The following is a 24,702-nucleotide window of genomic DNA, read 5'->3' on the forward strand; positions in this document are numbered from 1 at the left end:
GGAATGTAGAATGGAGGAATGGAAACCTATGGATGAATGGAATATGGATGCAACAGAGGATCAAAAAATTATATTTAGTAAAGAATTAGATTCCAGGAAAATAAAAAAGAGAGGAGGCAGCGACATCCTTCGATGGGGCAAGGAAACAAAAGGAGCGTTCACCATAAGGGAAGCCTATAAAGTAAAGATACAGCAAGAGTAGGGAGGCCAAAGAGCAGAAGTGGAGGAAGATATGGAGAAATAAATGGTGGCCGAAGATCAAAATGTTCGTTTGGCTGGTAGGAAGGAAACGCATCTTAACATGGGATCGAATTCAAAAAAGAGGCTTCTCAGGTCCTTCAAGATGCAGCCTTTGTCATCTAGACGAAGAAGACTAGGAACACCTTCTCAATGGATGCAGCGCGGCCCCATTTCCAATGGGAAAAGATGAGAAACTTATTCTCGACCACGGAACGAAATCCACAGATATAATTCAAACCCTATGTGATTGGGGAGAAGGGAAGTTTAAAAGCAAGATTGTAAGAAGAGCCTGGAGCTTGACAGCAGGCTTCAACGTATGGAATCTTTGGAAAGAGAGAAATAGTAGAATCTTTAAGGGGAAATCTTTAGACCCGGAAGAAGTCTGGAAAAGAACCCTAAGACAAATCAGAGAATCAATCCTAGCAGAAAATTGGGCAGAAGAAGATTGGAAGACATCTGAAGCAGAAACTGAAATCCTAAAAAGGCTGAATTTGGATCAAGGGATGATCTATCATCAAAATGCGAAGCAGCACCAACCTATAGCAGGCCAAAGTCACTCAATCTATCAAAAACCTCCGGAAGGGTTTATCAAACTCAATTTCGACGGGGCAGCAAAGGGGAACCCAGGTCCAGCTGGATTTGGAGGAGTCTTCAGAAACAGACAAGGAGAGGTAGAATGGATCTATGCAGAACACGGAGGAACAATGACTAACAACGAAGCGGAATTTATGGCAGTGTATTAGGGGCTCAAAATCGCCATAAGGAATGGATATAGGAAGATCAAAATTGAAGGGGATTCAGCCCTGGTCATCAGTACCATAAGGAAATTAATCCAAGGGAAACAGTGGGAGAAGGTAGTCAAAAGCTGGAGGACAGCGAGTATAGTCCAAGAAATCGAGGAAACTCTGAAAGGAATTGAATACAAGATCACCTCTCATGTAAGAAGAGAAGGAAATAAGCCCGTGGATTGCTTGGCCAATTGGGGAAGTAAAGAATCATTGGCGAAAGTGGATGACAGCTGGTCCAATCAAGCAGTGATGGCAAGATGGGATGGCTTAAAACAGCTCATAAACATCGATAACCATGACTCAGCATAATGGTAATCAAAATTTTGCATGGAGCGGGAGAAGGAGAATAAGGCAGGCTCATGCGGCAGCGAAGACAGGACAGAAGGACGGCGGCCTTAAATCCCTGTCATCAGCATTTAATGATCATTCAGATCAGTAGGGACGCGCGACCCAAAGCGAAAACCGGACATCACCGCAGGAACCATCATTCAAAGCGTAGGGGAGATAAGAAGTGGAGAGCAAACCCATCATAAGCGAAAAGGTGGCGAGAAGCTTATAAGGCAGAACAGGAGGAGAATGACAGGCAACAAGAATTCGAAGAAGGTGGCGAGAGAAGGGGAGATTTGGCAGAGGAATCATAATCAACGCCTCAACCGCACCAAAATGGCTGAGAGAAGGGATAAGACAGTCCAGGCAGAGAGGGAGGCAGTAGGCGACAGGCACTTTGAACGGGGCCACGTCAAAATTGAAATAGAAAGCTCAGACGAAATGGAGCATAGCCAGGGGGGAGGCTTCAGGGGCAAGCATTTCGAAACAGGGCAAAGCAGCAAAGGAATTAAACGAGGCAGAAAAGGTGGGATGGAAGATGCATGAACAGAGAGGAAGAGGTCGACCCCGACAACCAACCATTAACGAGGGGGTAATCATGCGCAAAGAAGACAGAAAAGGGGAAAGAAATCAATAAGCATGGCAGTGCATGAAGCTGAACAGCTTACAACTTGGAGACAAATCTGGACATAAGGAAAATCATCGATGCCATGGAGGACAGGGTATTAGAGGAACCGTCCGACCCGGAGATGGATGAATGGGCCTCGCAGCTGCCGGACCCTGGTAACACGCGGGGCAGATTAACCCTGTACCGCCACGCGCTTCACACATACTGGGTGCTGAAGCACCTCTTGGCAAAAGCCATGGAGCAAGTCGCGGCCGAGATGGTGGAAATGGCGCAGGAAATGGCAGCAGCGAAAAAGGAGGTGGCGAACGTGGAAGGGCTGCTGCGACAACAGAACAAGCAACTCAAGGAAATCCAAGAGATGCTGAAGGAGCTGGGAAAGACCAACGACAGTAGCAAATCTGGAAGAGGAAATGCGGCGAATTGAGAGGCCTTTTATCTGTTTTCTTTTGAATGTAGAATGATACTGCTTGGTTTTTGAATATGAGTTTGTATGCCTTAGCAGTAGTAGTTAATCTAGATCTGTTAGCAGTAATGGGACAGAATAGTTTTTTGGATAAACCTGGAGAAATAGGGCTTAATGTCCTTCAAAGTTTTTTGACATTTTTAAGCATGAAAAACTTTATTGACTGTCTGATGAATTGGAGCCAACAGATCCGGTTTCCCAGTTGGGCGGATTGAGGCTCCTCTGGTTGTACTTCTAATTTTGATGTAGATAATAGAAATGTCGTAGCTTACAATATATATATATATATATATATATATATATATATATATATATATAATATATATATATATATATATATATATATATATATATATATATGTCAATGATATAGGGTTCTTTATATGCTCTAGATCATCCATGAAAGTGAGCCTTTTGAACCCATGATGAACAATGTACTAATGTTTTCCCTTTCTCACCCTTTGGCTCATTTCTACTATGGACTGAAGAAGAAAGTGGGGAACATTCAGTCTGCTTGGGATAGGCAAATCCATCTGGAATCTCAACTCATAAAGTAGCCTAAACTAACGGCATAGAAAAATATAAGTCTCCCCTCACTAGATATTAATTTTAGAATGTGATATTATACTTCATCCCATGGGTAGGTAGACTCTCTCTTCTAACCCCATTTTTATCTTCAATCAGTTTCTCCTTGGGGAGGAAGAAGTTATTTTTTGTTGTGATAGCCTTTGTTCTCTCCTCCTTGTTCCACCTTACTCCTAGGGGAAATTTTGTCACCCTACTAACAATTTCTTCATTTAAATGGATAAAAATCCCTCTCACAATGGTGGTAGCACTATCTTCCCCTTGAGGTTGGAGGCCTACTACAAACTCATGAGTAATTTCATCATCAAACCCCTTGAATTTCTCAAAGAACTCCAACCACTGGTGGTTTGCAAAGATGTCTCTGACAAGAGGGTGTTGGTGGATCCTTGATGAATTTATGGGCTTGCTTATATTAAAAATACCCCTATGATCCATATTGTAGTTTTTACAAATTTTTTACAAGGAAATTATATTGTCAATTATCAGTTGTTAGAGCAACTTAGGGTTTTAGAGAAAAGATAAGAGGAATAGTTCTCTTTTGTTGGTTAGGGGAAGAAAAGTTACATTCCTAACTCAAAACAAGCTCATTTCCTTACTATCATGCTTATTTTACAAGAAAAAATCACACTTTCAATTTCCTTTCACTTTCAAGAGTTTGCTACAAGATATTCTTATGGAAAAAATTGAACAATTACACAGGATTTTTGTTCATAGGAGGTGGGGAAATTGTTTACTTATCCTTCCCTTGTACGTTCCATTGTGACTCTAGGGTATTGTGGGAAAAAATACAAAAGGATAATCTCTTTATCACCTCTCAAGAAAATCCTATAGCAATCGAGATCAATCTTGTAGCACATTGTCTATATCCTGAAATAGTTCTTTGTCAACTGTGTAGTCTCTTTATAGTAGTATATGAAACCCCTGGTCTCGGTAGCATGACCTCTGATGATGATAGTTAGCATCTTTTATTTTTCTAGAATGAAAAGCGCACACTAAATGAGGCTCGGGCCCACTATTACACCAAAAGTGGTTGTGTGGTGAGCTTAGCTCATTATATGAGTTGGACCCCACCTACCACCCTCGCAACTCCTCCATAGACGCCTTGGCCCACTCCTTGCAATCATCAACTTTTTTATTTTTTCATTTCTCCATGTGTGATGAGAGAGAAAGATAACCCAAACTTAACTGTTTGAGGGTGGTCGATACTCATGAGCCACCTTCAGCCTACAAAACCTCATATTTCATGCATTTGTAGTATTTTTTTACACTACTATGCGCTCAAAGGAAGAAGTTAGGGTTTTTTCATACCTGTGCCTACTTGGTGGTCCTTTTTGATGTGTTGATCACCTGATGTCTGCATGGCATGCCTGAATAGAAGTAAATTTTCCTTTCTTTTCTTCTAAGATACCATCTTTGTGTTTTCCTTGCTCCATGAATTTGTTTGATTTGACAAAAAAAATGGAAATGTTCCTTGTTGATTGAAGCTTGACAATGTAGGTTCTTTAGGATGTGGATCAAATGTTGTTGCTTGTAGGTGAACAAGGATCCTATAACAACTTGAAAAGGGTATTTTAGTTTCTCAAGTTCAAAGTGGTGGCCTTCCAATGCCTTCATCATGATTATCTTCTCGATCTGCTGTTCCAACTATGGTCTTGTAGGATTTGTGCAGAATGTTATAGGATTGTCTGCCTTCCTGTAATAGTCACATAAACCCATCTAGGATCACAATTTCCTTCAGATTTGTTTCTCTAAAAACACTGATAATTCATGAGTAACCTATTCAAAGGAATTGAGATGGAAGAAGGGGGGGAAATGAGTGATTTTGATGGAAAAAAAAGGAAATGTTGGGTGGAGGAGAGGCCAAGTGGTGTTGAAAATGGATGATGAGGTTATGGTGGACCCCTCCCCTTGTTCCCAAGTGAAAAACACAAGATTTGTACCTTATTTTTGTACCAATCATAATCATATATCAAATATAGATCAATCTTGTAGCACTTCATGATAGAGGAAAAATTGGGGGGGGGGGGGTCATATGATGATGGAGAAACTTGGGGAAATCAATGAAGTGATGGAGGACATGTAGAGAGTTAACTTGGAGGATGTGAAGGTGGGGTTTTGAAGTTGTCTCCCTTTTATTTATCGTACTTTCACTATGACTGGAGCCCCATATAAGGAAATGTTAGCAAAATGATGTAAGGGATCCCTTGCTCTTCTTTATTTTCTTCTTTTTTTTTTTCTCTTTTTTTTCCCTTTTTTTTAGGCTTGTAGGTTACCTCAGAGGAGGTTTTCAACCTACAGGATTGCCCTAACCTACAGGATTGCCCTAGGTACCTCAAACGCAGTTTCCACATGGGCTTCTTTTATATATATTTTTCACATTTTTAGACTCTTAGACTGGCTCATCTTTCAGTACCAAAGCTTGCCTTGGGTTCCTCATGGAGGTTTTCACCTAGGCTTTTTATCTTTCTTTTTTTTCTCTTTTCCTTTTTCTGTGTTTTGTGTTTTTTTCCTTTCCTATTTTTTTGCCAATCAAAGGCTATATGGATTAATATTTTTGAGACTCCCAATCACATTTAGCTTTTTACATCGAGAATTAGTAAACTCCTCCTTTGATAGAGGTTTCTTGTAGAGTTTCAACTAGTAACCATTGACTAAAAGTGGAATTCCCTCTTCATCAATTATCTAATCTAGACAGAGCCATTCTCATGACACTTTTTCACCAAATAAGGACCTAACCATCTTGTTATTAGCTTTCTCTTGAAGACCTTGAATCTGGATCCAGACAATAGGGTCCAATCACCCCACTAGAAGTTCCTTTCAATAATGTTTTTGTCATGCCAAATATTCCTCTACAATTGGACCACCTCAGTATACATGACAATCAATAGCCTAAAGTCAACAAAATAATTGAGCTATTTTATGCTTTCCTACTAAGCTTTGGTGATGTCTAGGTCCAATTGCATTACAGTCCTTAGGGTGTTGTAATCAAACTCAATTGACAGTAGTGGATTTTTTCCATAAACCAACTCAAAGGGGCAAACCCCATGGTGGTTTTCCATCTGGTATTATAAGCCCAAGTGGCTTCCACACGTCGGGCTTCCCAATCCTTTTTTATGACACTAACAACTTTGGTTAAGATGCTCTCTTTTTTCACCTCTGCCTACCCATTTGTTTGACGATGATAGGGGTGGATTTCTTGTTATTGATGTGATGTTGATCCATAATTTCATCAATTATATTAGAGGTGAACTCTGCTCCTTGATCAATGAAAATCTCTCTTGGGATACCAAATTTGTACAAGATGCTATCCCTTAAGAACTTTTCCGCCTTTTGCTTTGATCCTACCTTAATTTCCTTCAATTTAGCCCATTTTTTCAAATAATCAGTGCATAAAATGATGTATCTCTTTTGTCCAGATGGGGGATCAATTGGTCCAATAAAATCCATGCCCCAATTTTCAAATGGCTTAAGAGCCACTTAGGGATGTAGTGTAATTTCATCTTTTGGTGTATGCTTACCCATCCTTTGTCATTCATCACATCTAGCAGTGTATCTTCTAGCATCTTGGTCTAAGTAGGCGAATGGTATCTTGCTTGGATAATTTTGAAGGTTTTCCTCTCAACAGAAAAATGGCCCCCACATGGTCCATCATGGAATGCTAAGAGGATGTAAAAGAACTCATATTCCTTTACACGCCTCCTCAAGGTCTCATTTCGTACAAATCTAAAAAGATTGCCCCTAATCCAAGTTAAAGGGGCACTTTTTCTAACAATTTTTCTCTTCTCCTCAAAGTACAAATTAGGAGGGAATCTCCCAACAACCAAGAATTTTTTTATGTCAGGAAACTAAGTAGACAACAAGGAAATAACAAACAGGTTCTCGTTTAGGATCTGATAACTGATCATCTCTTCATTTTCTATAGGCAATGTTAGTTTAGACAACAAATCTGCAACCACATTTTCCTTTCCTATCTTGCCAACAATTGTTAGATAGAAATGTTGTAACAAAAAAAACCATCTAATGATCATAGCATTGACATCAGGTTTGTTCATTAAATACATAATGGTTGCATGGTTAGTATGTACAAAAACTTGGTACCCTATGATTAAATGTTTAAACTTGTTCAAATATTGTACAACAGATAAGAAATTTTTTAAGCAACAATGTAGTTGAGTTAAGCTTTGAATAGATTCTTACTCATTAAATATATGGAATAGGGAAACTTACCTTCTACTTGTCCCAAGGATGGTTCTACAACCTTGTTAGATGAATCGATGTGGATGTGAAAAGGAAATGCCCAATTTTGACCTCAAAGAATTAGTTCTATGGTCAACTTCTCCTTCCACTCCTCAAATGTTTCGTGACACTTCTATGTCCAAAAGATATCTAAATCCTTAGTCACTGATCCAATCAAAGGTGAAGCCACCTTTCTAAAATCCTTAATAAATCTCCTATAATATCCAACTAGTATAAGGAAACTACTAACATCCCATTTTTTCTTAGGGCTAGTAACGCTTTTGATAATGGCAATTTTGTTAGGGTCAACTTGGATCCCTTGCTTAGAGAGGAAGTCACCTAGGAAAATCCCTGCATTCATAAAAAATCCACACTTTTCTACACTTAGTGAGAGATTTATTTTAATGCATTTCTTTAAAACTTTACATGGGTTGGAGACAACTTCATGGAAATCATGCCCATAAGGAGTGAAATCATCCATATAAATTTTAGTCGTATCATGAATAACATCAACAAAAATACTTAACACTTCCCTTTGGAAGGTAGCAGGGACATTGCGAAAGCTAAAGGGAAGGACCCTATAATAAAATTTCCCCCATGGACATGTAAGGGTGGTCTTATCCTAACCCTTAGGGCTGATCTAGATCTAATTATACCCACTAAAACCATCAAATAATGAAAAGAACTTCTTCCCTACAAGACCATCAAAAACTTGAACAATGAAAGGTAAGGTAAAATGACCTTTATTTGTGGCCTTGTTAAGTTCCCTATAGTCAACACAAAGTTTCCACTTCCCATTCTTCTTGGGTACTATAGCATGAGGAGACACCCAGTCAATATATATATAGGATAAATGAATTTTTCATCCAATAAATTTTCCAGTTCTTCTTTCGCAATGTCTTTAAGGGAAGGGTTCATTCTCCTCTGGGCTTGGATCATAAGTTTACATCCCATTTTAATGTAGATATGATGGGTAAAAACTGATAGATGCACCCAAGCAAAATCATCAAAATGTTTCCTTAACATAGTGAGAAATTTATCTTCCTACTCTATTGAGAGGGAAGGGTGGATTTTTAGGGTTTTGGATGGACTGATTTCCACAATCTTAGCATGTTCTTGACCATAAATGGTAGTGAGTAGCTTAGGCCATGGGTTGTTCTCGGGTTTCCCCAAGGATTACTCTACTAGATCATCAATTAGCATGGAAACGGGAGATTGGTTTTGCATAAGGTTATTGATAAAGTCATCCTCATCTAGCTACCCACTTCCTACAATGGTCTCTAACGTATAGATTGAGTAGTTGGATAACTGATAAAAATATTCATCTTCTTCTTCTTTTGCCCCCATAGGTAATTCATGCTCCACAAGGGGTGGAGCAAGGGAGTATAATACAAGATACTTTGTGAGCTTCCCATTTTAATTGTCATATTTCCATCCTTACAACTAATATAAGCATCCACAATGGCTAACCAAGGTCTCCCTAAAATGAGAGGGTAACCATTAAACTTGATTTTGGGTTGGAGGACAAGGAAATCTATTAGGCACTCCTAGGAATCAGTGAAGACCATCACATCCTCAATAACACCCTTAAGGGCTATTATGGATCTGTTTGTAAGTTGCAATATTGTGGTGGTTCTCCTTAAGGCTCCTTGGAGGTTGATCTTCAACCTAATTGCCCTAGTCATGACTTTGGTTGCAGCCCCAAAGTCAATCAATGTTCTGGGGACTACAATACTATTAATTTGTACATCCACTACCAGGCTACCAAGATCCCAATACTTTGGGGATATGATTTTCCCAAGCATTAGGTCAACCAACTGCCCTACAACATTGATAGTGAGAGCATCCTTTTTTCTTCTTCCAGGCCTCTTGAAACACTCTTCCATGATAAGATTTTTATAGATGGGTACATCTTTGATGGCTTGGAGAAGGGTTATTTTAACACACACGTTCTTCAATTCTCCCAAAATTTCAACCTCTTTTAGTGTGTGATGCTTAGGTTGAACAAACCTTTCATGATAGGGAGGTATATTAGATTGGAGGGTATTATATTCCTTCTCTTCTTCAAGATATTCAGATGGAGAAGGTGGGTGAGCATCTAGAAGTACCTTCCCAGACCTAAGGTTGATTTCCTAGATCTCCACAACATAGGCATGATATGATGTTTCCCCACTATATACTTGTTGAGCCTGCTTGTTGTTCGGGTTTGGATTGGGTTGGGAAGGCATTTGAGGTTGCTTGGGTGGATTATTGTGGGGTAGTTATGGTTGAGGAAGAGGAGGAGGCATTAAGGTAGGTGTTTGATCTCCCTAAGGTATCCACCCTTTTGAAGGGTTTCTCCATTGAAGAGGTTAAGACTAATATAGCTAGAAAAGTGGATTAATAGGCTAATGCATATGTTGAGGACAGTAAGACCAAGGGGTAGGCATGGACCAAGGTGAGTTGGTTGGAGGATACCAAGGCTGAAAAGGTGCACTCTGATTTGGATTGAAAGAAGAGTAGTGCACACCTTGCATGCCTTGCTGATATGGCTAGGGCCTTGTGGCCTTCTTTGATTGACAAAACAAAGTTGCTCCAAGCCACCCTCTGCCCCTTGATATACAACCTTCAGACCTAGAAGAGAGGGTAATTTGTTAGTTGCATGGTTCTCCTCACAAACATAGCAGAATTCTATTACATTTAGTGGGCACTCATTTCTAGGGTGCCTCTTGGTGCATCTAGGGAAAACATAACTCGTTCCATTTTTTCCTCCTCTTGTTTCTTATTAATCTACATGGTGTCCATTTGGAATGTAAAGGTATGCAACATTTCACTCTTGAAATATTATAGCATGTTCCTTATTTCATGTTTGATAGCTAAGGTAGAGGGAGAAGAATTGACTAGGCCTTGACTAGACCTACCTCTCTTCCTTGTAGCCCTAGAATGATTCTTAAATATTGTCTTGATGTATTCATAAGTCAATTTGTAAATGTATCCACTAGACAACATATTAAGGGTCTCCATCAAATCCTCTCTAATCCCCCAAAGAAGTAGAAGCTTCAGGAATTCTGGGTCAAGGGTACAATTAGCTCTTCTGCATTTGAGTTTAAATTTTTCTTCATAATCCTCTAAGGATTCATCTGGCCCTAGATTCATCCTAAAGATCTCCTCTTTTGTTTCCCTCGATATACTAAATATTTTTATTTCTTATTAAAATCTTATTGTATTTGATCCTAAGTGATGTTTTCTCCTTCAAATCTCATGAACCAATGCAAGGCTACATCCTTGAGAGTGGAATGAAACAACTTTAGGTTCTACTCATTAGACATGCAATCATAGGTTCTACAAACCACAACAAAATCAAACATGAATGTATCAATGTCCTCAGAATCTAGGCCATAGAAGTGGGGAGAGAAATTGGGGTTATATTCTTCATTCTAGATTCCCCATTGGTTTCCCTTATAGGAAAGAGCTTAGGCTTCTTTCTTTTAGCCATCTTTTGGGTAGGTGATGTAGTTTCTTCCTCCCCTATGCATTATTCAGAGGTCTTTGGCTACTCACCTAAAGGGTTCTCTAATTCCTCTATGGTCATAGTAGGAGGTCACAGTCACCAAAGAAGAGTGATGGTTGACTTCTTGTAGGAGTGGGGGTTTTTGGCAGAAATTTCCCTAGGTTATCCCTAATCCTATGAGGCATGAAATAAATTTGTTATTTTTTTTTATGTGTTTTTCCTCTCTTTTTTGGGATCTTTATAGATAGAAAAAAACTAATGCAAAGTATTTTTTTTTTGTTTTTAGGAAATAAAATGAAAAGAGAAAGCAACTCAAAGTAGAATCAACACCTACTTTGACACCTCCTCGACAACGATGCCAAAAAGTGATGATATTTGGTATTGCAACAAGAATGTTGCAACTCCCAAGGCTACCAACTTTAATTTATCAATCCAGGATTCATACAAACTTAAGAGGTGAAATTGTTTTACACATAGTAGGCTAAGTTCTATTCAAACGTATCAAAAGTAGAGGACCGAACAAATTCATATAAAGGCCATTTATCCAGACTTTGCAAAAGGGAAATATGTTGCACAAAAGGAAATCTAAATCTACTTGTAAGAAATGTAAATGTTGCATGAAAGGAAATTCTAATCTACTTTCGTGACAGGAAAATATAATTTAATTATATGAAAGGTAGATGTTGCATGAGCTGAAATTCTAATCTACTTACATGAAATATAAAAATCGCATAGAAGTCAATTCTAATCTAATTTCAAGAAAAATGCTTGAAATGGAAACCCTAACCTATTGCAGAAATAAAACATAGTCTACTGTAGAAATTAAAGAGCACGGAATCAATCTTAAACTATTGCATCAAAGGAAATTCTATGCTAATGAAAAAATCCAAGAACTACTTTGAGAAGTGATAAAGAAATCATGTTTGTGTTGTTAAATTCATGGACTAAATCACTAACCCTAATTATAGGAATAAATTGAAAAGGTGAAAAGGAAGGTCCCAGGCGGTCTCTAATCTAACTCGGGCTTCGTTCCAATGCTTAGGATACATTATGAAGGGATAAGAGACAAAAATCAATCTGTAAGAGAAATTCTAGTCAAGTTTTGAAGGCTTCTACATGGTGCTACAAGATTCTATAGGATTGTTGCAAAATTCTACAAGATTGAATTCGAAACAACTTTGAGGTCTTGAAGGGTAATATGAATGTGAGGAAGGGTATTGGAAGGTATAAGTAGGGTGTATGAAGTCCTTTCCAATATTAGTGCCCCTCAAGAGTCCATATTTCACAAGGAGAAAGGCAAACAGTAGCCCCTAATAAATCTGAAGTGAGTTCTCGGTGAACAGTGTGCTTAAAAAAGTTGTTGAGGAAGGAAGGAGGGTGTTGATGATAGTATGAAAAGTGGAAATTATAGTGTTATTCCCTGCAACCCAATATTATGACCTACACAACACAAAGATTACTCAATCTTGCAAAGAATCTAAAGCATGTTAAGAATGTTAATTGCAAAATATTAAACTAGAAAGGAAAGGATGAGTTCAATTTTGTTCAATTTCTTCCTACTAAATAAAAAATGAAACCTATATTTTTATGCATCCAATAAAATCCTACAACTACACTTTCCAAGGTAATCGAGAAATCTACAAAAGAAAATTTTCACATAAACAAATCTTGCAAAAAAAGGAAATACTACAAAATTAAGTACATAAAAGAAAGATGCATAATAAAATGTGCAAAGGAGAAGACTAGAGTTAGCGGGTCATGCCCTAACCCAAGGGAACTCAACCCTCTATAACACAATCATATTAAAGGAAACCAAGTATTTCTCATTAATCTCAAAAGGTTCTCAAGTACGTGATCATATGGAAATGAAAATTACAGTTAGAAGATCCTAGTGCTAGAAGTCATTATTCTCCTCTAAAAAATTGAATCCTATTGAGCCCTTGAGCTTCTTTATTTATACAGAGATGGTTGAGGGGTAGCCTCCTTGTAAGGGGGACTTCTTCCCTCCAAAATCCATATAAAGGACGATCTAGATCCCTGAGATCCTTTCAATCCTTGAGTGCATCAACTATTCAATAGATCCTTGAATTGTAAGTGAGTAAATATACGGAGCAAGTCGAGTTGTAGGTGAGTAAAAGTGAGGGACAAGCCTCCTTCATCTCCTCCAACTGCCTCCAATGTACATCTACACATTAAATGCACCCTTTTTTGCACATTAATCATGTTAGGCTACAATATATAATAAACATCCCTTAATATCCCTAATAAACACATTATAGTAAAAAAAAAAGGTGTTATCAAATTCAAGGAGAGAGGTAAATATATGTTGAAGGATGGCCAAATAGGCCTTGTTATATACCTATTAATGGGCCTCATCAATATGTTATAAATGTCACAAATAGAAAATGAAGAAATCTACATTCATTTTATATCATTCATGAAATTAGTTTGATCATGGGTTTGCATATGAAGATGGCGAAGAGGTGTAATAATTCGAAATCTCACTTTTGTTGCACAAAAGAGTTACAACTCTCTAGTCACATAAATATGGTGGAAGGACATAAAAATAAACATTAAATCACATTTACAATACCAAGAGTAGATATCACACATTAGATATTGGTCTACTGACATTGATGCTGAAGTTATATATATGTTATAAATACTTAGCTCTTCATTAACTATCTCTATAACTTTTATTATCAATCTCTTATACAACTATTAACCACATTAGGTAACACAATTTGATAACTTGGCTATGATATTGTCATGTTGCTTATTCTCAAGGTTGATGCATTACCCTTATGTCCAACTCTTTAGTTCCTTATTTAAATGTTCAAATTCTTCTTGGATTTAATGTCCCTTGATCATAATATTTCATCTCCTTTTAATTATTTTTTTCCCTATCACGTACATCAATATTGTTGTCCTGAAATCACTCATATGGTTATAATAACTCCTATCCTTCTTTGCAATCTATCCCACATTGATATTGATTTGATAACCTGTCATGGTCTAAAAGTGTTTACTTTCCATGATGCTTATGGTGACAATAATGGTCATAGTTGAGTAGCAAACTTTGTTAACATATTATTTAATTGATTACCTGATTGATATTTAACATTCTCATTATTCATCCTTGTCCCATGTGTATGGCACAACTATGTGAGTGCACATTTCTATAAAATAAAAGTTGAATGCATCAATATTGTTACTTTGGAATTTATTTTACAATTATCATGTTCTCTCCTATCCTCTCCTTGTATTCCTAGTGTTGTCGTCCTCTTATCACTGTCAACATTGTGTTATTTTATACACATTTCTCATCATCATCGAGATTCTTACACTCATTTTTTATGTGCACTGCACTCAAATATTATGTTCTTTTTTTTCCTTCCTTCCCAATGTTATTTATGTGATTTTCTATCACATTATTCTTCGTCATCCTTTCCTCTGACATATTTTCTTGTTGTGTGCCACTTCCACAAAAACTTGGGTATTTTTCTTAGATGTTTTTGTGAGGAAAACCAAAAAACACCATTATTTTTCAACAAACAAAGGTTGTCATAATTAAAATGTCCAAATATAGAATCCCATAAAAGAATAGATGGAAATTTACCTTCATTTCGTGTGAGAGAGGTATGTTGATTTATATGCATGAGAAGATTTCCCTTTCAACTTTAGAAATCTTCATCCTCCACTCTAATTATGATAACCACGTTGTCAAAATCTTTTCTTATTTCAACTTTTCCAATTAAATATATGAATTGAGTGGCCTTTTTGTCAAATATACACAAGGGATATATAGTTCTTTCATATCTCTAGAAGATAAAGCACATCATGTAGAACAAAATCCAAGAATCTAGGGAATTTTAGCCTAATGGTGTCAATTCCCAAAGATTTGACACTTGACTTATCTACATAAACTACAATATTAAGAGAATTCACTCTAGAAGCTCATGTGGCATGTTGCACTAGTGAAAAGAAACCATACATCTTACCAATAAGCAAATGAATTGTGAAATAAATATTCAATTACTCTTATATTATAGTGGATACTAATGTAGTGAATGCATTATGTTTTGCATTTATCTTCTTTCTATTATTTATTTTATTTCAACTTCTCGTGGGGGACTATGCATATGTCTCATCATGTATACTTTGGTCTCAATGCACATAATAGAGATCAAACATCTCACCTTGATTATGTCCCCCCTCCCCTCGTAACACCTCTCAAATTGTTTGTTCCATGTCCTCTTTTACTGCCATCTCCTCTAGTACAATTATATAATTAGTTATCCTATTCTCAGTAAGGAACATGGTCTTCATAATTAGTTGAGTTGTATTATTCTTTTCAAAGCCTTTCTCACATTTTAAATATCCACTCCATGGTTAGCAAGGAATTATTTTGCAACTGAAATTAAATGGAAGAAATTTTTTTGCAATTGAAATAAAATGGAGTTTGATGCTAGGCAACATTTAAATAAGATTTCATTCCTACTAATAATGCAAGGTAGAATGGAAAATTTTTGGCGAGAAATGGTTTCCATGTTAATCTCTCTCTCTCTCTCTCTCTCTCTCTCTCTCTCTCTCTCTCTCTCTCTCTATTCTAGGCATTCCTACTAATAATGCAAGGTAGAATGGAAAATTTTTGGCGAGAAATGGTTGAATCTCACTCTTTGGCTATTTCCATGTTAATCTCTCTCTCTCTCTCTCTCTCTCTCTCTCTCTCTCTATGCTAGGCAACATTTAAATAAGATTTCATTCCTACTAATAATGCAAGGTAGAATGGAAAATTTGTTGAATCTCACTCTTTGGCTATTTCCATGTTAATCTCTCTCCCTCTCTCTCTCTCTCTCTCTCTCTCTCTCTCTCTGTGGCTTATATAGGTATGCAACAAGCTTAAGTAGAGTTACCTATGTTTGTTTTTGGATAGAGTAGGAATGTTGAACCATTTCCTTTCCTCTCTCTCTCTCTCTCTCTCTCTCTCTCTCTCTCTCTCTCTCTCTCTCTCTCTCTCTTTTATGGCTTATATAGGCATGCAACAAGCTTAAGTAGAGTTACCTGTGTTTTTTTTTGGATAGAGTAGGAATGTTGAACCATTTCCTTTCCCTCTCTCTCTCTCTCTCTCTCTCTCTCTCTCTCTCTTTATGGCTTATATAGGCATGCAACAAGCTTAAGTAGAGTTACCTGTGTTTTTTTTTGGATAGAGTAGGAATGTTGAACCATTTCCTTTCCCTCATAGACTTTCCTCTAAACCTTTCAAATGAACAAGGTTAATCTCTAAATCTAATTAATAACAATAAAAAATGTTTTGGATTGATTTTTTTATGGCTATAAATTTATGACTCAACCATAGAAATGTACTTTGGTAAATGAGGTGAATCAAAACTAGTTTTGAAGGTTCTACAGCCATAAAAAAAGGAGATAGGGTTGGAAACCAAACTCCATTGATTAGTATAATTTCAGTTAAACTATGGAAATATATTCACCATGCAAGGAGAGTAGCACATGCAAAAAATCTATTGGAAATATGTTACTTATCCAATCAAAACTATGACAAAAATCCACATAAACAATAAGATACTTAATTGAATACCATCCCAAGATTCAATCTTGTGCATCTCATTCATAAACCAAATAAAACTCCATGTGTAGAAAGAAGAAAGTGACCCTCCTCCAATGAGTCACGCGTGTTGGAATACAAACCCTTGTAAATGCCTCCAAATTTGTAAAATGCACATTATCCTAGGTAAGTGACTCTATCATCCGTGAATAAGCCAGAATGTGACATCAAACCATCAAGAAAGGTTAAAGAACTCAAGAAATGAGTCTCCAACCCACACATGTGGATAAAATGAGACATAATACATATGTTTGTGGTGAATAGCTTAATACAATGTTATAATAATTCCATAAACATAAGTATTTGAATCCGTCACATAAATTGACCATAGTGCAACATCAGTAAATCAAGAGTAGACATGGAACCCTGAGGCAACAATAATTACCTAAATCATCGAGTAGGTGATTAGATGATGAAGTGAAAAGGAAAGGGGAAAAGTGGACTTCATGATTTAATCATCACAAACATATATTCAAGCCTGACTAGGAGTTTATATATTCATATTTTTTCCAAAGAGCAAGTGACTACATGAGTTACCATTCACCAAGCCTTATTTTCATTTCTTTTCCTTTTTATTATATCTAGGACTTATGGATCAAGGCTTTCATCAGTTTAGTACAACTCATAGATATAAGATTTACATTAATACACACTTCAAACTTAGAGTTTATACTTAGATACATAATTCTAGTGTATCTTTAATGATTTTGGTTTTTGTCTTTTGCTTTTCCTTCATCACAAATGACAATAAGGGAAATAATTTTCCACAAATCTCTAAATGCTTAATCATAAAGATGTCACATGATGAAAATGAATCAATATATTATGGAATGACATGGGATAAAAATTGACTAGGGAAAATAAGGGATGCAATAATATTGATGTGTATCACCTACTCAAATCACTAAGTAGATACCCAAACCATCAATATGACACACTTCTTTGAGTAAAATCATGAAATACCATGGAACAACTTATATATAACTTCTAACCAAGGCATCAAGAGTTAGAATAGAGTGCTTAAGTTATCACAATAAAATAATAAACATTGGAACTATCATATACACATGGATCATACATATGAAGCTAAATGTGGTAACTAAAGAAACCACTTCCACCAAGCCAAGGTGTCATAAAACCAATGATACATCCATGAATTACATATAGGTCCATATAAATCAGTTGGAAAATGATTGATGTGACAAGAATCGCAGGGGTTGATGACATGCTTAATGATTATGACGATGATGAGAATGGTGGGTTATATGTCAAAAGTCACATGCTTGAGCATATTTATGATAATGAGGTTAAAGGAATGATGAACATGTTCATAAAAAATTCATCACAATATGATGGCAACGAAGACGACAATTATGATGAAAATAAAAGTCATGTGCATGATGTTATAATTACATAATGCACTTCAAGTTGATAAGAAAAATTATCATGAGAACAACAAATACATGATGAATCGATGATGGAAATGAGGACAACGTTAATGGCTGAAGGATTAGGGGTGAGCATACTTAGGTGCTAGGGGGTTCAAGGCTTAGGGGTTATAAGAGTTAAGGGGTTTAGGTGTTTATGAGTTAGGAGTTAAGGCTAAAGGGTAAAGGGATAGGGCTTAATGGGATTAGGGGTTATGGGGTTGAGGTCTAGGAGGTTTATGCGATGCGAAAAAAGTGGATGCAAAAGGAGGTCAAAAAATATATGCAATAGTCAAGTGAAAACTTGGATACAAAGTAGGATGCAAATGTTGATGCAAAAGTGGAAACAAACATGGATGCAATAGTAGGAACAAAACTTCACACAAATTGTGGTGAAACAAAAGTGGATGCAAAAATGAATGTAGGAAAGGACACAAAATTAGATGCAAAATAAGATGCAAAGAGGGATGTAAATGTGGAAACAAACATGGGTGAAAAAATGGGCACAAAATTAGATGAAAAAGTGGATGCAACTGAAGTAGATGAAAAATGAGATGCAAAACCTGATGTAAAAGTAGATGCAAAAGGGAATGAAAAAGTGGAAGCAAATTTGGGTGAACCAGTAGACACAAAGCATGGCACAAATTGTGGCATAACAAAAGTGGATGCAACATCATAGACAAAAAAAAAAAAAAATATGAAAATTTGGATGCAAAAAAGGATGCAAAAAGGGATGAAAAAGTGGACGCAAACATGAGTGTGCCAGTGGACACAAAATTGGATGTAATGGAAGTATATGCAAAAATAGATACAAAACAAGATGCAAAACCCAAAGCATAAAATTAACACAAAGTTGGATGCAAAATGAGATGTGATATTTGATGCAAATTTGGATGCAAAAGAGGATACAAATGTGGATACAAAAGTGGAAGCAAACATGGGCACAATAGTAGGTGAAAAACAAGGTGCAAATTGTGGCACAACAAAAGTGGATGCAAAAAGGGATTAAAAAGTGGATGCCACAGAAGCCGATGCGAAAGGAGATAGAAAACATGATGCAAAACCTAATGAAAAATTGGATAGAATAAGGGATGTAATAATAGATTCAAAATTAAACTCAAACTTATACACAAATGAATATGCAAATTTGAATGAAAAATTAGAAGCAAAAATGGGTGCAAAGTTAAGTGCCAAACTAGGCAAAAATTTTGGCAGAACAAAATTGAATGTAATAGTGGACACAATAATGGATGCAAAAGAGGATGAAAATGTGGATGCAAAAAATATGAAAAAGTGGATGCAAAAAAAGTATATGCAAAATTATATGAAACACTAGACACAAACCTCGATGAAAAACATGGCATTAAAGGGGGATGCACAAAAGGATGAAAAGATGGATGTAGAAAATGATGCAAAAGAAGATGCAAAAAATGATGAAAAAGTTGATGCCAAAAATAGTGCAAAATTTTGATGTAATAGAGGATGAAAAATTAGGTTCGAAACATGATGCAAAACTTGGTTTAAAGGATAGCACAAAACTTGGTGTAGAACATAGTTCAAAACCCAGTGCAAATCTTGGTGCAACAACTAGTTCTCAACTTGTTGTAAATCCCAGTGTAGATTTTTCATCAATTTTTGCACCATATTGATAAATTGACACCAACACTAAAATGGGTTGTATATTCAAAAAGGAAGGAAAAAGTGATGTTAATCACAAGGTTTTGTTGTAGTGCTGGTTCCATCCTAGCATGAAATGTGCACCTTATAAGGTGCCACATTATCTATCACAAGTTATATGTATAGCCACACTAATGTGGCACATAGAAAAATCTTCTAAGGGACATAAATTTGTGCCTTGGTCTTAGACTATAACAAAATTCAGATTATTGAAAGCCCTTTAAAAATATAAGGTGATGGTGGCCTTAGAAATGAAAATTGAGATATGGAAAGAAAGAAAAAAAATTATAACGTCCACCTCCTTAAAGTGAGTTATTGGCTTGGGCGTATCGTAGATTAGAATAAAATTTGGGCTCAATGGAAGACATAAGGGCCAAATATGCACTACATAAATAAAACTGGAAGCAAGAAGCATAACTTGTTGGTTATGATTGGAAACACTAAAATTTATGGTATTTAACCCTAGAGTCAATGTAAGATGCCTAATTCCTTAATATCTGATTAAGAATATGGTGTATTCATACCCAACCTCCTAGGTCACCTTGAGGAATTGGGGTTGTTAAAAATTTTCTTCCTTAAACCATCTTAAACCTCTTTTCTAAGACCACCATCATATTTTTCTTCTCAATATGTTTTTAATGATATACAATTTCATCCAAATTTGAGCCCAACACATATCATTATGCCGATTTTAAAATATATCATCCAAGATCGATGTTACAATATGTACCATTTCCATGTGGTACAAGTTGCAATAATTTTTCCCATGTGGCCCTATTGTACAACACCATGCCAAGCCAACTCACAATGCTATCATTCCATGCCAACCTAACATGCCATCATTCCATGCATCACTACTTCATTGGACCATGTCAACCTTTCTAGCTCACTTAAGAACATAATTAGGTTTTGTTAGTATCAATTTAAAAACCCAATACTTGATATGTTTATTTCTAAATATCTAGTCACCCAAAAGATTGATCATTTTCTACCCTAACAAGATAATTTCCTCCAACAATTAAAAATATAGGATGAGAGTTTTCCACATGTTAATAGGTCTTGTTAGTATCAAGATTTTATTTAATATCATGCACATAATGATCACTTGATGTCCGGACGAGTAGATATTCTAATGACCCAATAGTCAATAGCTCAATATATTGATCACTTGATCTTTCAATGAACCAGCATTTGATGGCCCAATATTTGAATCAATTGATCACCTGATGACCCGAATTACAATATCCAAGAAGCTAATAAACTATAGTTGATGGGTGTTACACTAAAAAATGTCACCATGACTATTTGCAGTTAGTATGGCTCCATCAACTATCATACTATCCTCCTTGGCAAGTCTCATGCCTCTGCTTTCTATGTCAAACTCAAAGAAAGAGAGAAAAGTCATTTAAAGTCAAGTTATCTCTGGTACGCAGTTTCTCTCAGCCTTACCTGCGGGTACGCAATCCAAGTTCACAATACCTGCGTACTTGTACGCTCTGTCTGTAAAGCAATGGGTGCGTACTCCTGTAAAGGTCAATAAGCGCAAGTTTCACTCCAAAAAAGTTACTTGTGGTTATTTCTAGAGCATTCTAGAAGCTTGTTTGACGTGTAAGGAGCGCCTCCAGATGGTTCATGTATCCCTATAGAAGAGGAACTTATCCCATCAAGAGGGGAGCTAACCCACCCAAAAGAGGGGCTTATCCCATTAATGGTGGACCTGATTAACTTCCTCTACAGCACTATAAATACAGGCATTGGGCCAGAGAGAGGGGAGGTTGAAAGCTGAAAATTCCTAAGGGTAGATGCTGCTGAGATTAGGACTTCCTTGTAGAAGCTTGTGAGGAGAGACTGTCATCCTTTCTTGTTTCATTTGGAAGTGGGTGAGCTGATCAAAGTAAAGGAAAACTCTTGCTGGACCCTGGGAGGAACTTGCAGAACACCAAGGCTCAGGTTGTAATGGTTTCTTTTGTTTCCTATTAATACAAATAAGTCCATTCTTCTCAACAATTTGTTATTTATGAGTTGTTTCATATACTCCTTGATCTGTATGTTAAATATGTTTTGTTTTATGAGATATTCAGGTGCTATTTAATCGTTTGATTGTTAGTGAATGCAGGTTTCGAAGAGAAGGAGGAGCTCATCCGGATCGACGAAGCTGGACTACTACAACAGCGTTGGGTTACAGGTAGGATCTAAACACTTGATTTCTTGTATGATAAATGCATATTTAGAGAAGGATTGCTCTTAATTGTCTTGTTTGTCACTAGAAAGCCTTAAGCTTCTAGGGAGGTTGGTTGTGTCCGCACTATCGACTCTTTCCGCATGACAAAATGGCGACTCCGCTGGGGAACTCCATTGATGTGAATGTGTTTTCCTTTGTCTGAAACTTTGTTCTGAGAAAAGTCTTTTTCTTTCTAGTTTTTGGTTGTCTGACTGTGTGTTTGGGTGGGCTAGCCTAGGGTTAAATTAGTTTTTAGTTTTTCTTAGTTTTTCTAGAAGTACGCAGCCTCTGAGTTCAGCACAGTGCGTACTTGCACGCACTACGACTGTGTGCATAGAGCGTACCCGCACCTGTGTAAACAGGTTGCCTACGTACCCTGTCAAAATTGAGAAAATTTCAATTTTCTCCTTCTTGCCTGTTAGATTTTGCTTTTAATTTGTTTTTTCCACCCAGATCCACTGGTTTACTACCAGAGATCTTCATCTGAACTTATTTCGTCAGTGTCAAGTGTTTTAGTGGAATTCATAGAGATTTTGCCTTAGGGTTTAATTTTTAACTGGTCTTGTAGTGACTTTGGCGTTAGAGGTTGTCAAACTTTGGATCTCCCTAGTTTTGTTCAACCCTCTTAGGAGTCGGGCCTGTCATAGAATTCACCCTTGTGAGAGACCTACCTTTGTGTCTTCTCTTTGCAAATCTCGAAAAATTTTGTTGATTGAACTTTGAATTTTATTTTTGAGAAAAAGAACAAAAGATTTTGATTTTTGTTTTCGACTGGTTTTTGGTTCTGCATTAACTAGTCCTTAGTTGCATTTTGACTAAGTAAAACATCCAGGAATCATCTTTAGTAGGCTTTTGCCTCATTAAGTTTGCTTGTTAGGTGAATTTTCGTTTGATTTGCTTTTAAGTAGCTTTGATTTAATTGTCATAGATTTGTAAAAGTTTGTTTTTTGATTTTTAAATGCTTTGTTAAGTAGGGAAAAATCCAAAATCTCCTTTGAAAGAAAAGTTGCTTAGTGGCATTTGAGTCTTTGAATGAAAAGGGCATTTTCGCAAAATAATTAGTAGTCATGAGTTGCATGTTTTGGAAAAGATAAAGAAATTGTTTCTTTGATTGTCTATTAAGAAAGTTGTTTTTATCAATTTTGCATTTTCCAACTCTCTTAGCTAGGGAATTCATTGAAAAAGAAAAGTAGCATAAATCATCCTAACTGCATCTTTGTAGTGGTTTGAGTCGAGTCTACACACCATCAGTTTCATCTCCGCTACCTTTTGTCTTAAAGAAAAGCCATAAAAATTAACGCTTAAAGTAAAATCAACTTAGTAACTTTTTATTTACTAGGGCTCTGAAGCACCAATATAGATCAGGCTAGTGTCTTGGAGTAGACGAGTAATTAACTCTCCAAGACAGCAAAACCAAACAAGTAGCTTATCTTGTGGTAGGATAAATCCAACTATTGCATTTATACTCTCGGAAAGCTCCTCTTAAAGGAGAAGCACGAGCTCGTGTCCGAACCAGTGAGGGGATCAATCCTCCCTCGTTGGGAACGACGCCAGACACACACGTATTACAAACGGTAAACCTTGGATTAACCATTGTCGAGGAGCCAGGGGTCACTTGTCGGTAAACCTTGGATTATTGTCAAGGAGCCGGCAAGGGGATTGAGCTTGATACTCTGCCCTTGCGTGCTGTCGGAGTGTAGATTGTTCCCCCAGGTGTATCTGTTGCTGTTGGTAACCTTAGTGACCATTATCTTTAGGATTCTACCCGAGGTGACGGTGGAGGGAAGATCCCACTGTACCTGGAGCAGACGTCGGCTAGACTCACTTGGATTTTCCGGGGGGTTCACTTCACTCGAGACGGTTAAAGTGGAGGAACTTGTGCCGGTCTATTCATTAAGCAGGTTGCCGGGGTAACTGTTCTACCCACCACTTCTGTACTGAATTCGGCGATGTTGGGCTTCATCACCAACTAGTGTTTTCGGTCTGGAAGGCTACTGTTTGTGCATGGTTTGACGCCCTAGCTTCTTTAGGCGTGTGATTCAAATTTGTTTGGTTCTTTAGAGACTTTAGGTGGTTTGTTTTGAGATTTTTACTTTGTTTGCGTGTGCGGTAGTTAAAAGTTTTTAACTGTGGCGGAATTACCGAGACAGTCCCGTAGACTTCGGGGCCAATCTCCTGAGCTTATCTCCGTGGCCGAATTGTTGAGGAGATCCCGTAGACTTCGGGGTGAACCTCCTCGAGACGACCCGAGTCATTACGAAGGTTTGAAAGTCCCTGTAACTCCTCCTAGTGGCAGTAAAGTAGGTTCACCTGAAGAAGGAGAATCTTCGTTGGTAGTCCATCCAGATTACCAAAGTCTAGAAACAGGTTATAATCCTGAAGCTGTTACGGTTTCTGAGCTTGCTGGTAGTTTTTCATCTACTAGTGATATAGGCGAAGAACCTGAAATATCTGAACCTGTTACTCCAACTTCTAGTGTTCCTGATTCACCTAGGGTAGAAAGAATCATAACTGAAAATCTTCCTTCTGGTTTGATAGCTATTGAAGAACTTGCTCCAGAAGAAGAAGTAGGCCCTATTCTTGAAGATCAACCTACTCTTGATCTAAGAGAGCGTGAATCTATCTTTTACAGTCCACCTAGAAGTACTACTTGGTACCTTTCGTTAACTAATTACTTAGACAACTCAGGGATCGGTTTTTCTCCACCTCGTACTCCTTATCCACCTGGAGGTATTTAGACTCCTGTAAATATGTCTAGTCAGTCGTCTGTGTTTACTCAACCCCCTGAATATTTCTTGTATGATGGTCCTTCTGTTTCTACTGGGTATCAATCACTTTCTGGTACCTTTGCAGGAGCATCTCCTCAACCCATTGGACATGGGTCATTAACTGGAAACAATGGTAATAAACCGTTGGGTGTAGGAGACATTTATATGATGTCAGGTTCAATTCCTGGTTCTCAACCTCAAGGTGGTCAATTACCACCTGGGGGGC

General features: G+C 37.2%; 1 protein-coding gene across 1 annotated transcript; it reads left to right on the forward strand.

Annotated features, from left to right (window-relative positions):
• The first annotated feature begins 416 nt into the window (after nucleotides 1-416).
• LOC149261787 (uncharacterized) lies at nucleotides 417-983 on the forward strand. The gene has a single exon (XM_089371081.1). The coding sequence runs from the start codon at nucleotides 417-419 to the stop codon at nucleotides 981-983; it is 567 nt and encodes a 188-aa protein (XP_089227207.1).
• The last annotated feature ends 23,719 nt before the right edge of the window (nucleotides 984-24,702 follow it).

Source organism: Pinus tabuliformis, chromosome 6 (genome assembly GCF_031772625.1).
Source record: "Pinus tabuliformis cultivar Carrire ecotype Pingquan chromosome 6, CPIR1, whole genome shotgun sequence".
NCBI classification, from domain to species: Eukaryota; Viridiplantae; Streptophyta; class Pinopsida; order Pinales; family Pinaceae; genus Pinus; species Pinus tabuliformis.

Excerpts from the sequence above, each read along its gene's own strand:
- LOC149261787 (XM_089371081.1), top strand. The coding sequence starts at position 417 with ATGGGAAAAGATGAGAAACTTATTCTCGACCACGGAACGAAATCCACA.